General features: G+C 39.9%; 1 protein-coding gene across 2 annotated transcripts in view; it reads left to right on the plus strand.

The window, feature by feature from the left end:
* Positions 1–359: 359 nt before the first annotated feature.
* The window catches only part of EXOC4 (exocyst complex component 4), a 718,447-nt gene continuing 704,675 nt past the window's right edge, over positions 360–14,131 (plus strand). For both annotated transcript variants that reach the window (XM_027573746.2, XM_027573747.2), the window contains exon 1: positions 360–482. In XM_027573746.2, the coding sequence (XP_027429547.1) occupies positions 397–482 (86 nt within the window). In that variant the 5' untranslated portion in view covers positions 360–396. The remainder of the gene's footprint in view (positions 483–14,131) is intronic.

Below are 14,131 nucleotides of genomic sequence, written 5' to 3' on the forward strand. Positions count from 1 at the left end.
ACACGCCCCTATATATACTTTTTGGCATTGTAAGATAAATTTGATTAAAAACATGATAAAAATCTAAAAACAAGGAAACTGGAAAAAAAAACCAAACCCACATCAGGTCAAATACAAATCACACAGTCTTTAGGAGACTTCAAGTTGCCACTGGTTTAGTTTCCTGTGTAGTTTCAGGGGAGAAAACTACAATTCCCAGAGTGCTTAGAGCTCGCGCGGGACCTTGAAACTTGCTGCCTCGGTCCCGCCTCCTTACTTCAGCGATTGGACTGTCCAGTTTCACGTCTCTGAACTTCTCTTCTTCCATTGGTTACTCCCCAGCGAGGTCAATTACAGAGTTTACGTTCGCTTTGGCCCTTCTTGCCCACCGGTTCTGCCCCTCCGCCCGGTACCAAGATGGCGGCAGAAGCAGCTGGTGGGAAATACAGAAGCACAGTCAGCAAAAGCAAAGACCCCTCGGGGCTGCTCATCTCTGTGATCAGGTGAGGGAGGCAAGAGGCAGGGTCAGGGACAGGGGGCAGCGGGCAGCGGCTCGACCTCCGCTTTGGAAGGGAGAAGGGTTAGCTGGGTTCCACCCTGCCGACCCCTCCCCCTTTCTCCTTGCCTCCCCCCAGCCCCTCCCAGGGGCCCCCGTAGTTCCCCCTTTTCCTCTGGGGTTGGGCTAGGGGGAGGAGCCCCGCCTCGCTATCTTTTCTTTAGGACCTGAGCTTTCCATTACGTCCCTGGGCCCTAGAAGCACGCTGTTTGGGCCTTGATAGAGAAAGCCAGGTGTGTTCATTTATTCGTACAGCGTTTATTTATGGATTGCCTTCGGCCGTGCTCACTTGGGAAAGGCGCCTTGTTTTCTCGATTTCTGGGTGTAAGGCCCTGAAGTCCGGGGACTACTGTCACGAGTTGCAGATTGTGTTCTCACACTTCGGACACCTCCAACCACCTGTGAATGGCCACAGCCGCCACTATAAGCCTGTAGTGAGCTTGTAGAAGGGCTGTGGGTTGGAAGGCATACAGTCGTTTTCGATTTTTGTTCTGCCTTCCTGTCCCGGTCTATTCCTTTAAAACAAAACAGATTTCGAGTTATCATCTATGCATGTTATTTTCCCAGAATATATATGGTGGGAGTGGGAGTGGTGGACCTTTTAGGGGCTCCTTTTTTTAAAAATGTGAAATAAAGGTGAGGGAGTCCTTTCAGACATTAAGGATGATACAGGAAGTGATTACAACAACCTGAATAAAATGTATTATAACACGTTTTTACGTTGTTGACATTTGAATTTCAACTCAGGTATTTTCCATAAAGTTAAACCCCCCTCCTCCTGATCCTCCCCCCCCATGCTAAACTTGCAGTTGAGTTCTAGGAGGGCTCCTGCAATGTCCTGATGATTTGTTTAAAACCCAGCCTCACCAGTACCTGGTAGGTAGTAAGGGCTTGAAGGTATGAATAGATGGAATTTTAAAGCAATCTACCACTCCTGGACTGATAAAGACCCATCTAATGGGTGTTACTTAGGGGCCTCTAGTTTAAAGTTATGAAATCATTATTACTAAGTGGGGTTTTGTTTTGCTTTTTAAAGATCTAAGATGATAATTCTCTGTGTGGAAATGCTTAATAAACTTGGTAGGCCATGCAAAGGGAACGCTGGTCTAGTGTGGACCCACATTCTGGTGACGATACAAGCAGCATAGATGATACTAAAATCCCAAAAAGAATATTGGTAGTGTCCCATCTTAATCCTTTGTGGAGTTATAATACATGAATTTATTTGGATTCTTTTTTGAACTTGTTTATTTTTTCTGTCTTACAGTCAACATTCACTTAAACTATGTATTTAGTGCCAGTTTGTAGTATGGTGCCTGGGACTTAATACATACTTAACAAATATTTGTTGAACAAATGAGTGGATGCCCTGAGTTTTGCAAAGATGAATGAGATGTGATGTTACCCCTGAGAGTATAGTTCACTTGAGGGATAAAATATGGAAGTAAAAACTATGACATAAGACTAAAAACAGAGACGAGTGAAATATGGGAATCCAGAAGAAGGAGTGGTGAAGTGGAGTGGGGGTTAGGGAAGGTAACACATGTATATAAATGTACCATTTCAGCGATGCATTTATGATTCTGTAGGCTTTACCCATTTTTTTTTTTTTGAAGATATTTATTTATTGAGAGAGAGAGACAGATCGAGAGCATGAGAAGGGGAGAGTCAGAGGGAGAAGCAGACTCCCTGCTGAGCAGGGAGCTAGATGCCGGACTTGATCGCGGGACTCCAGGATCATGACCTGAGCCGAAGGCAGTCGCTTAACCAACTGAGCCACCCAGGCACCCGGCTTTACCCATTTCTTTTCTGATGTGTATCAGTTTTCTTAAATGGCTATTACATTCATTCTAAATGCCCTACATTTGAGAAAAGCATAAAAACCAAACTAAAGGGTCTTTTTTTGTTTGTTTGTTTGTTTTTGTTTTTTAACTGATGCTGATTCAGAAACACATTGCCTTTGGTTGACTGTTCCTTTGTTCTTCAGGGGGACTCTCCCGCTGGATGGTGTGGAATATGATTTCGTGGTCGTTCATCCATCTTTTACGCCTATCTATATTACCATCACGTATCACCATGATTTAGGCCTACATAATTTTTATGCTGAATTCTGTTGTGTATTAATGTTTTCCATTTTTCTTCCTTATTCTTGACCACCTCTGACCACTTGAATAATACTTTCATTACATCTGTTAACTAGCATGGTATAACGGAGTGTCCAGATCTAGCATCCTGGGCATGTTTAGTAAGGATAAGAGTTCATGGTTCCATATGACCTTATTTAAGACTGGATGTTGTTGCTTCTCGAGTGTTAATGTTTATTTTTCAATATTTCTTTGAGTCACAGGAAAATTGTGGGGTTGGTGTGAGAGTGTTGCTAGCTCTCTCCCCTTATTGTTTCCTCCCTGATGTGCTTTTGAACATATGCAGTGGTTTATATTTCATGAACAGTGGCAGTTAATGAGAGCAGGATGGTAGTATTATTTTGGTGTTTGGGTGGGGAGAAGCAGGGGAGAGTACTTCAGAGGAGAATAGAATGGGGAATGTAGTTGCTAAGAGAGTAGATCTTAAAGGTTCTCATTACAAGAAAAATTGTAATTATGTGAGATGGATGCATGTTAACTAACCTTATTGTAATCACTTTGCAGTGTACACAATATATTAAACCATGTTGTACACCTTAAAGGACTATGGTGTTATATGTCAATTACATCCACTCAAACTGAGGGAAAAAAAGAATGGGGAATGTGTATTTCTTGTTAGTAAATTGTTCTGTCACTCCTTGCCTCTTTGTCTCTGTTCCGTTTGTATTCTTTGTGTTACCCCTTCTTGCAACATTGTATTCCTGATTTTTTTTTTTAAGATTTTATTTATTTATTTGACAGAGAGAGACACAGAGAGAGAGGGAACACAAGCAGGGGGAGTGGGAGAGGGAGAAGCAGGCTTCCTGCCGAGCAGGGAGCCCGATGTGGGGCTCGATCCCAGGACCCTGGGACCATGACCTGAGCCGAAGGGAGACGCTTAACGACTGAGCCACTCAGGCACACTGTATTCCTGATTCTTAATTCCTCATGTAAAACTTGGATTAACTCCTCTTCTCCTTAACTTCTTTTCAGACAGCACTTTCCTGAACCCATTTTAGGCTCATGTTTATAAAATCTGAGCTTCCTTGAAGATATATCTGATACATGCCAGTTCTCTTTTATGTTTCCTTGGACCTGTCATTTTGTCACCAAATAAGTGACTTGTTAGTGATAATCTTTTGAAACGTTTGATTAGTTTAGCTTTATTTATCTTCTTATATCACTGAGCTGTTGCTTTCTTTTTTGAATAGTGAATATTAAAAAATTCTCCTTTGGTTCTTTTGCTCAGATACATTAAAAAAGTCATTTCTAGGGGTGCCTGGGTGGCTCAGTTGGTTAAGCTCTGACTCTTGGTTTCAGCTCAGGTTGTGATCTCGGTTGTGTCTATGCTCAGTGGGGAATCTGCTTGCGATTCTCTCTCCTCCCGCTGGTGTGCACATGCATGTGCGCGTGTTCTCTCCCTCTCTCTCTCTCTCTGTCTCTCTCTGTCTCTCAAATAAATAAATAAATAAATAAATACATCTTTTTTAAAAGAGTCATATCTATACCTTATTATGTACTAGCATAACACATCATGTATATTTAAAGCTATTTCTATAACTTGAAACAGCATTTATTGTTAGTCATCTTTTAACACCGGATGAGAAAACAACAGGTGGATAAGTGTTCAACCTAAGGACACAGTAGGTATAGACATGGGGACTAGCCACATCTCATCACTCTTTCCAGCTGTGGTACCAAATAGTTAAATAATAACTATTTTGCTAGTGTGATCGTCAGCATTTAAAAATCAAAACAGTTCCAAGTGTGGTGTAGTTGTAGTGAAAATGTTACATTTGGTCGATGGGTATTTAAGTACCTTGAGACTCATAAATGAAATTCTTAACCATTTAAAAAGTATTGAATAAAAATATTTCCGGACAATCAGATGTTTCAAAGGGTGGACTCCTGAGGTATTGCAGAAGAGGTCCTCACGCTGGGAAGTGGGGTTTTGATGAGGAGATGGACAGTGCTTGGGACCAAGTCTGTCGGAGGCCACTGCTAACTGCAGCTTTTAGTTTGGAGTCTTGCCACTGGCCCTTTAAAAAGGAACTAATCGGGTGGACAGAGTTTCGGTCACCTGCTGATGTAAATTTGGACAGTTTTACACGTGTGCGTGCACACACAGCATTTTCCTACTTTTCTATTGATTTTTTTCCCCTCCCTAACCTTTTGTTTGGTGTGAAATCGGAGCAGGCAGCCTTTCTAAATGAGGAATAAGCAAGATGGCATTTTGGAGATGCTGTTTTATTTTTGTGAGTTCTTGTCAGATTTTTAATTGGGAAATGTGTCTACCACTTACTGTTAGGTGATTTGCTTTCCAATTAAATGTTGACTCTCTCCTCTTTATAAGTTGGCCTTTAATAGACCATTTAATTGGGAAGACAAACTTTGGCTGTGACTTTAGGCGACCTTATTGAAACCTCAGAGTAGAGCTTTTGTAGACAGACTCTGGCTACAGATGTCAGGGAGGTTTGAAGGCGGTTGAAGGCTCACGTTTTCATCAACTTTCATGTCTTCACAGAAGTTGGAATTTCAAAAACTTAGAAAATCCTTTATTGTAGACACCTGTTAAATTCCCTTCCTCCTCAGAGAGTGTGTTGGTCAGCCCCATATTTAATTCAAAGCAAGCTTTGTCGAAGGGGTCCAGGCTTTCCTCAGGGCTTTGAACAAACAGCTTTGAGGTCCATGACACAGTTTGTGGCAGAAAGGAACATGGTCACTCTGTTTGGAGGAGAGTCCCCGAAGTTGTGTTAGGCGGTTAGTGTTGTTTCCAGTAACACCTCTTCATCTGAGCCTGTCTCATTATGGTTTTTTGGGTTTCCAGTTCTTTCTTTCTACCCTGAGGCATCTTGGCACTGGGAATGCAGTACTGTTTGAAAATGACTGCCAGGCTGTCTGGAGACTAAACACTTTTTTCTTCTCGAAGTCTTGGGACATCTGACAACCTATGTGGATAGAAGGGGCAAAATAATTCCCCCTTTCTTCCTGCTAAACATGAAGAATTAGTATCTTGGGAATCCATGTTTTAGTTTCTAACCCCATGTGTAATTTTTAACAGTGGGATTTCCTGAAGGCTTCGAGGCAGAGAGGTGTGCTGTTGGGTGATAGGTCAGGTTTTTTTCAAGCCACTACTTCACAGTGTTTGGTGGGGGTTGAGTTACAGTTAGTAGAAGCTTACTGGATTGTGTTACCCCGTTGCTTCAGACCACTGTGTCTAGTCCCTCCTGTGTAAAGTGGGATAATAATAGGATCTATGGTTTGGGGGGAAAATTAAGATGTATAGGAGGGGCAAACACAGTTTGGCATAGAGAACACACGTAGGTGTTCATTTTTTCCTTTTCAGGATCTGCTGCTTCTCTGGTTAGAAACTTGATTGTAATGTTCACCAGAGAGCTCCCAGGATATGATGTTAATTTTATGTCAGAAATATCCTTTCCAGTTTGGCTTGAATATTTGATTCCGGTTGTCAGAATGTTCACGTTGTAACCAAGAAACCTCGTGCAGCTGAATTAAGATGGTAATTAATGATAATTTGAGAGTCAGCCACAGAAGCTAGATTTAAATATATGTATGCTTACATGTGCATGTAAAACATAAAATATAAACAAAGTATAAAACATTTATTAGGTTGAAGACAGAAAGTTTATACACCAACAAATTGAAAGGCCTAGGATCTCTTTGCCTACATAACCCTTTTTGCCATTAAAATCACATATATAATTTTTAAAAGTTATTTATATGTTTAGAAAATTCAAATATTTCAAGAGGAACAAAATAAAAAATGAAGACTTTTCACCCTGTTCATCCCTTTCCTGACATATTTTTGGTTCCTTGAGAGAAATAGAAAACTGTATTTAAGTAATGTGTGAATGTATAATCTTTAAACCAGAATATATATTCTTTAATATTTATTAATATATAATACTTATGAATTTATATACACTCAAGGAAGATTCATTAAAATTATATATTCTTTAAACAAATGGGACCATACTGTGTATATTTTTGACCCTTTGTTCATTTGCTTGCTTTTCTTTATTTTGGAGATCTTTTCTAGCAGCACATACTGATCTATCTCAATCCTTTTAGTGGCTGTGTGGCATTCTGTCACATGGATACAGCGTAATCTAAGTAATCGGTGGTCCTTCTCCCACGCCTTTTATAACAAACACTTAAGTTGTCTTTTTTTTTTTTTAATCTTCTGTTAAAGTGAGTGTTTCATGTACATTGTGGAGTAGACCTGTGGTGTGAGATCATGGCAGTGACAGGGGAATAGCTGCATCTGAGTATCTTCACATTTTGTATTTTGACAGTCAAAATGTCCTCCAGAAAGATGGTCATTTTCGCTCCCGCAAGTGGTGTATCCCCTCACCTGTTTCCCCAAACCCTGGCCAGAAACTGGATGGTTTTGACGATTGTGTTTATTAAGTCAGTTGTGAGTAAGAGGAGAGTATTTGTCTCCCTGTCATTTAGTTGTGTGTTAATAGCTGGATGTATGTGGATATATGCATGTTGCAAATCTTTTCTCCCAGTCTGTGGCTTGTCTTACTCTCTTGAGAGTCTTTCCCAGAGCAGAAGTTTATCATATTAATGAAGTCCCGCTCATCATTGATTTCTGTCATGGGTCATACCTTTGGCGTTGTAATCTAAAAAGTCTGTGCCATATCCAAGATCACCTAAATTTTCTTCTGGGAGTTTCATATTTTGTCTGGTACTTAGGACTGTTACCCAGTTCAAGTTAATTTTTGTGAAGGCTATAAAATCTGTGTCTAGATTCAATTTTTTGCAGGTGGATGTTCAGTTGTCCCAGCACCATTTATGGAAAAGATGACCTCTGTTCTCCATTGTTGGACATATGTGGGCTCTTCAGCAACATTCCATGTGTTTTGTTCTCTTCCTATGTACACTTGTCATTGCAACTTCCCCATTTTTGTATCACAAAAACTTGTTAAAAAAAGTCGTAAAAAAGACACAAGTCCAACAATCTCATTTCCCAAATATTACCTATTTTCCTTTTTAAGGTTTTTGTGTGGATCTTGTCTAGGTACATACAGAAGTTTAATAGTTGTAATTATAACAAACTTAACATGTTTTTAGCATAACAAAACTTTTTCATGTTGCTATATAGTCTTTGGAGCTAGATAAATTTTTTTTTTTTTTTAAAGATTTTATTTATTTATTTGACAGAGAGAGACACAGTGAGAGAAGGAACACAAGCAGGGAGAGTGGCAGTGGGAGAAGCAGGTTTCCCGCCGAGCAAGGAGCCCGATGCGGGGCTCGATCCCAGGACCCTGGGATCATGACCTGAGCCGAAGGCAGACGCTTAACGACTGAGCCACCCAGGCGCCCCTAGATAAATATTTTTTAAGTGGGGAATTAAAAAATATAGAAAATTACAGAGAAGAAAATATAAACTCTCATATTCTCACCTAGAATTAAACACTATTCATAACTTTGCTTCCAGTTTTAAAAAAAGTAACTGTACTGTTATAAAAATAATACACATTCATTATAAAGAATTCAAACAATGGAAATGCTGGAAGATGTGATTATTCCAAATTTTATCCTTTGTAAGTTACTGTCACTGATATTAGCTGAACCTAATTCCAGACGTTGCTGTGTCTCTCTTGTGTGTGTGTATGTACGAAATGTTGGATAGATAGATAGAAATTTTTTTATTTCAAACAAAAAAAATTTTTTTAAATAAATATAGGAGCTTACGCTTATGTGCTAACTTATTTTTAAGTAATCTCTACCTCCAGCGTAGGGCTCGAACTCACAACCGCAAGATCAAGAGTTGCACGCCCTACTGACTGAGCCAGCCAGGCTCTGTATGCTAAGTTACGTGCTGACTTTATTTGTCTCCCTTTTTGAGGTATACGTATGTAAAGTGCATATATATTAAATAGATGGCTTGATCCCACATCAGGATGGAGATGAACACTTACGGCACCCCGTCCTTCTTTCTCCAGTTCATTTTTTTGTGCAAGGGATCCTGTTGTTCCAACACCATTCATTAAGCAGATTAGGCTTGCTTCGCTGCATTTCTTTTGCGTATCTGTCAAAAATCAGTTGACCGATGTGGGTCTGTTTCTTGGTTCTCTAGTCTGTTTCACTCATCTGTTTACCTTGATGACATTACCACACAGTCTTGATTATTGTTTTTATAAGTCTTGAAGACAGTGTGTGCGCTCCATCTGTACCCTACTTTTTAAAAGTTATTTTGAATGGGGTGCTGGGGTCGCTCAGTCGGTTGAGTGTCTGACTCTTGATTTTGGCTCAGGTCTTGATCTCAGGGTTGTGAGTTCAGGCCCCGCATTGGGCTCCATGGAGCCTACTTAGAAAAAAACAAAAAACAAAAGTTATTTTGGCTGTTCTAGGTCCTTTGCATTCCCATATCAATTTTATTTTATTTTGTTTTATTTTTTTTCCCGTATCAGTTTTTGAATTAGTCAGTTTCTATGGTAAAACCTTCTGGGATTTTGGTTGGGATTGCATTGAATGTACAGATTAATATGGGAGAATTGACATCTTAGCCCTATTGAGTCTTCTTATCCCTGAACAGGTGTATCTCTTCATTTAATTCTTTAATTTCTCTCGGCAATTTTAAAAATAGATTTCAGTGTGTAAGTCTTACATATTATTGGTCAGATTTATTGAAGTACTTTAATCACTTCAAGTCCCACACCTTACTGAATGCTGATGTTTTCCCCCCTAGTCTATTATTACCATGCCTTCAAATTCATTAATCTTTTCTGCAATTCCCAATCTGTTGTTAATCCTATGTAATGTAATTTTTATTAGATTGTAGTTTTGAGCTCTAGTTTGCTTTGGGTCTTTTTAAGAAAAAATCTTTAGCTCTCTTTGCACATTCAGTCTTTCCTATAGACTTCTTGGACTATGAAATACAGGTATAATAATTTTCATGTTCTTGTTTACTAATTTTGTCTTCTTGTGTCATTTTTGGGTTAGTTTCAGTTGATTAATATCTGCTCCCCCTTTTTTACATGCCTTACATATGTTTTGGATACTAGATATTGTGAATTTTACCTTACTGGATACTGATAGCAGATGTCTTTGTTTTCTTGTAAATATTCCTGAATTTTGTTCTAGGATTTGTTAAGTTACTTGGAAACTGTGGTCCTTTCAGGTCTTATTTTAAGTTTTGCTCATGGGGCAGAGCCACATTTTGTGTAGGGCCAATTTTGTTTCCCTACTATGGCAAAATCCTTTTGAGTACTCCACCCCAATGCTGTGTGAACCATGAGATTTTCCCCTCTGGCTGTGTGTGATTTCAGATAATCGTGCCCACTGATCCTTACTGGTGGTTCTTTTCGGGGCCTTGAGTAGTTTTCTCTCGGGCACGTGCTGATGATAGTGTGCTGAAGCTTGAAGGGAGCCCTTCTACAGGTCTCCAGAGTGCTCTGTAGTTCTCTTTCCTCTCCATCACCTGCCCTGCAAACTCTAACTGCCTTAATGTTTAAGGTTTCAAAATCTTTTTTTTTTTTTGTCTTTTTGGGTTGTTGTTTTTACGTTCAGATGCTAGGACAAATCCAGTCCCAGTTATTTCATCAAGACCAGAAGCGGAAGTCTGTCAGTGCTTCATATTTTGAAAAATATCTTTAAAGATTCATTTCCATTGGTCAGATTTCATCAGTTGCATATGCGCAGAAGGAAGAATAAGGTAATCAGATGTGCTGTATAAAGGTATGGCATGAGGTATCTCGGCCCTAATGACCTTTCTGATTTTGCAGAGTATTAAACAGTTACACACTTCCACTTCATATAGTATTTTTCTGGGAACTTTTCTTTCAGAACTCCTAGAAATGCTTTGGAACTATTTTGCATCTGTTTATGCATTTCTTTATTTTTAAAAATATCGTTTTTGGGGGTACCTGGGTGGCTCAGCCGGTTGGGCATCTGCCTTCGGCTCAGGTCATGGTCCCAGGGTCCTGGGATCGAACCCCGCATATGGCTCCCTGCTCGGCGGGGAGCCTGCTTCTCCCTCTCTCTCTGCTGCTCCCCCTGCTTGTGCTCTATCCCTCTCTCTCTCAAATAAATAATAAAATCTTAAAAAAAATTAAAAAAAATCATTTTTGTTTGTTTGCCAGTGATAGTATTGTTCATTGTAGCCTAAGCTCTCGTAGAGCTGGTAATTGGTTTTCTTTGGGTGGCACAGCATTTAGATTGTTTTTGTTGGTGGTGGTTTTGTTTTGCTTTTTTGTTTTTGCTTGCATTTGGAGGTTTCCAGTCTGTGCTTGCATTTTTCAGTTTGCAGTGGTGAGCCCTGCTCCCTCTGGTCTCCTCTGCCGCTACTTACATTTTTAACTGCTTTCAAGCCTTGAAATGAGTTTTGGTCTTTTTAGTAGCCAGTCCTTTATGTGTTGGGAATTTCGCCTTGAAAAACATGGAAACTCACCATTTAACAGGAAAGTTCTCGTGCACCATTTGACATGGTAGGAAAACTTAATATTTTAAGTTCCTTAGAACCTTTTCTGACCATTTATTTAAAAAAAATTTTTATAAAGCCCTTGCAAAAAATAAAGTGGCATATAATTCAAAAAGGGTTTTCCATTTAAAATTTGGTGCCTATCATTGTGCTAAATATTATGGGAGACGTCATTTTATACTTAAAATACCACTTGAGAGCTTGCTAGAAATGTAGAATCTTAAAAAAAAAGGGTGGGGGAGCAGACTCAGTCACCACCTGACCCACCTGAGCAGAATCTGCAGTTTAACAGGATTACCAGGTGATTTGAATGCAAGTTAGAGTTTGAGTAGCCCTTAGGACATAATTTAGTTGGGGAAATAAACCAATTAGCATTAACTTTTTGAAGCTGAGATAATGGCTATTTTTACAAAATATTTATTTTTATTTTATTTTTATTTTTTTTATTGTTATGTTAATCACCATATATTACATCATTAGTTTTTGGTGCAGTGTTCCATGATTCATTGTTTGTTCATAACACCCAGTGCTCCATGCAGAACGTGCCCTCCTCAATACCCATCACCAGGCTAACCCATCCCCCTACCCCCCTCCCCTCTAGAACCCTCAGTTTGTTTTTCAGAGTCCATCATCTCTCATGGTTCGTCTCCCCCTCTGACATACTCCCCTTTTCTTCCTCTCCTGTTATCTTCTTCTTTTTCTTTTTTCTTAAAATATGTTGCGTTATTTGTTTCAGAAGTACAGAACTGTGATTCAACAGTCTTGCACAATTCACAGCGCTCACCGTAGCACATACCCTCCCCAATGTCTATCACCCAGCCACCCCATCCCTCCCACCCCCAACCACTCCAGTAACACTCAGTTTCTTTCCTGAGATTAAGAATTCCTCATATCAGTGAGGTCATGTGATACATGTCTTTCTCTGATTGACTTATTTCACTCAGCATAACACCCTCCAGTTCCATCCACGTCGTTGCAAATGGCAAGATCTCATTCCTTTTGATGGCTGCATAATATTCCATTGTGTATATATACCACATCTTCTTTATCCATTCATCTGTCGATGGGCATCTTGGCTCTTTCCACAGTTTGGCTATGGTGGACATTGCTGCTATAAACATTGGGGTACACGTACCCCTTCGGGTCCCTACATTTGTATCTTTGGGGTAAATACCCAGTAGTGCAATTGCTGGATCGAACGGTAGCTCTAATTTCAACTGTTTGAGGAACCTCCATACTGTTTTCCAGAGTGGTTGCACCAGCTTGCATTCCCACCAACAGTGTAGGAGGGTTCCCCTTTCTCCACATCCCCACCAACATCTGTCGTTCCCTGACTTGTTAGTTTTAGCCATTCTGACGGGTGTGAGGTGGTATCTCATTGAGGTTTTGATTTGGATTTCCCTGATGCCGAGCGATGTTGAGCACTTTTTCATGTGCCTGTTGGCCATTTGGATGTCTTCTTTGGAGAAATGTCTGTTCATGTCTTCTGCCCATTTCTTGATTGGATTATTTGTTCTTTGGGTGTTGAGTTTGATAAGTTCTTTATAGATTTTGGATACTAGCCCTTTATCTGATATGTCATTTGCAAATATTTTCTCCCATTCTGTCGGTTGTCTTTTGGTTTTGTGGACTGTTTCTTTTGCTGTGCAAAAGCTTTTTATCTTGATGAAATCCCAATAGTTCATTTTTGCCCTGGCTTCCCGTGCCTTTGGCGATGTTTCTAGGAAGAAGTTGCTGCGGCTAAGGTCGAAAAGGTTGCTACCTGTGTTCTCCTTTAGGATTTGGATGGACTCCTGTCTCACGTTTAGGTCTTTCAACCATTTGGAGTCTATTTTTGTGTGTGGTGTAAGGAAATGGTCCAGTTTCATTCTTCTGCATGTGGCTGTCCAATTTTCCCAACACCATTTGTTGAAGAGACTGTCTTTTTGCCATTGGACATTCTTTCCTGCTTTGTCAAAGATAAGTTGACCATAAAGTTGAGGGTCCATTTCTGGGCTCTCGATTCTGTTCCATTGATCTATGTGTCTGTTTTTGTGCCAGTACCATACTGTCTTGATGATGACAGCTTTGTAGTAGAGCTGGAAGTCCGGAATTGTGATGCCGCCAGCTTTGCTTTTCTTTTTCAGTATTCCTCTGGCTATTCTGGGTCTCTTCTGGTTCCATACAAATTTTAGGATGATTTGTTCCATTTCTTTGAAAAAAGTAGATGGTATTTTGATGGGGATTGCATTGAATGTGTAGATTGCTCTAGGTAGCATTGACATCTTCACAATGTTGATTCTCCCAATCCATGAGCATGGAACGTTTTTCCATTTCTTTGTGTCTTCTTCAATTTCTTTCATGAGTATTTTATAGTTTTCTGAGTACAGATCCTTTGCCTCTTTGGTTAGATTTATTCCTAGGTATCTAATGGTTTTGGGTGCAATTGTAAATGGGATCGGCTCCTTGATTTGTCTCTCTTCTGTCTTGTTGTTGGTGTATAGGAATGCCACTGATTTCTGTGCATTGATTTTATATCCTGCTACTTTACTGAATTCCTGTATGAGTTCTAGCAGTTTTGGGGTGGAGTCTTTTGGGATTTCCACATACAGTATCATATCATCTGCAAAGAGTGAGAGTTTGACTTCCTCTTTGCCGATTTGGATGCCTTTGATTTCTTTTTGTTGTCTGATTGCTGTGGCTAGGACTTCTAATACTATGTTGAATAGCAGTGGTGAGAGTGGACATCCCTGCCGCGTTCCTGACCTTAGGGGAAAAGCTCTCAGCCTTTCCCCATTGAGAATGATATTCGCTGTAGGTTTTTCATAGATGGCTTTTATGATATTGAGGTATGTACCCTCTATCCCTATACTCTGAAGAGTTTTGATCAAGAAAGGATGTTGTACTTTGTCAAATGCTTTTTCTGCATCTATTGAGAGGATCATATGATTCTTGCTCTTTCTTTTGTTAATGTATTGTATCACGTTGATTGATTTGCGGATGTTGAACCAGCCTTGCAGCCCAGGAATAAATCCCACTTGG

This window comes from Zalophus californianus, chromosome 12, assembly GCF_009762305.2.
Source record: "Zalophus californianus isolate mZalCal1 chromosome 12, mZalCal1.pri.v2, whole genome shotgun sequence".
Classification (NCBI taxonomy): Eukaryota; Metazoa; Chordata; class Mammalia; order Carnivora; family Otariidae; genus Zalophus; species Zalophus californianus.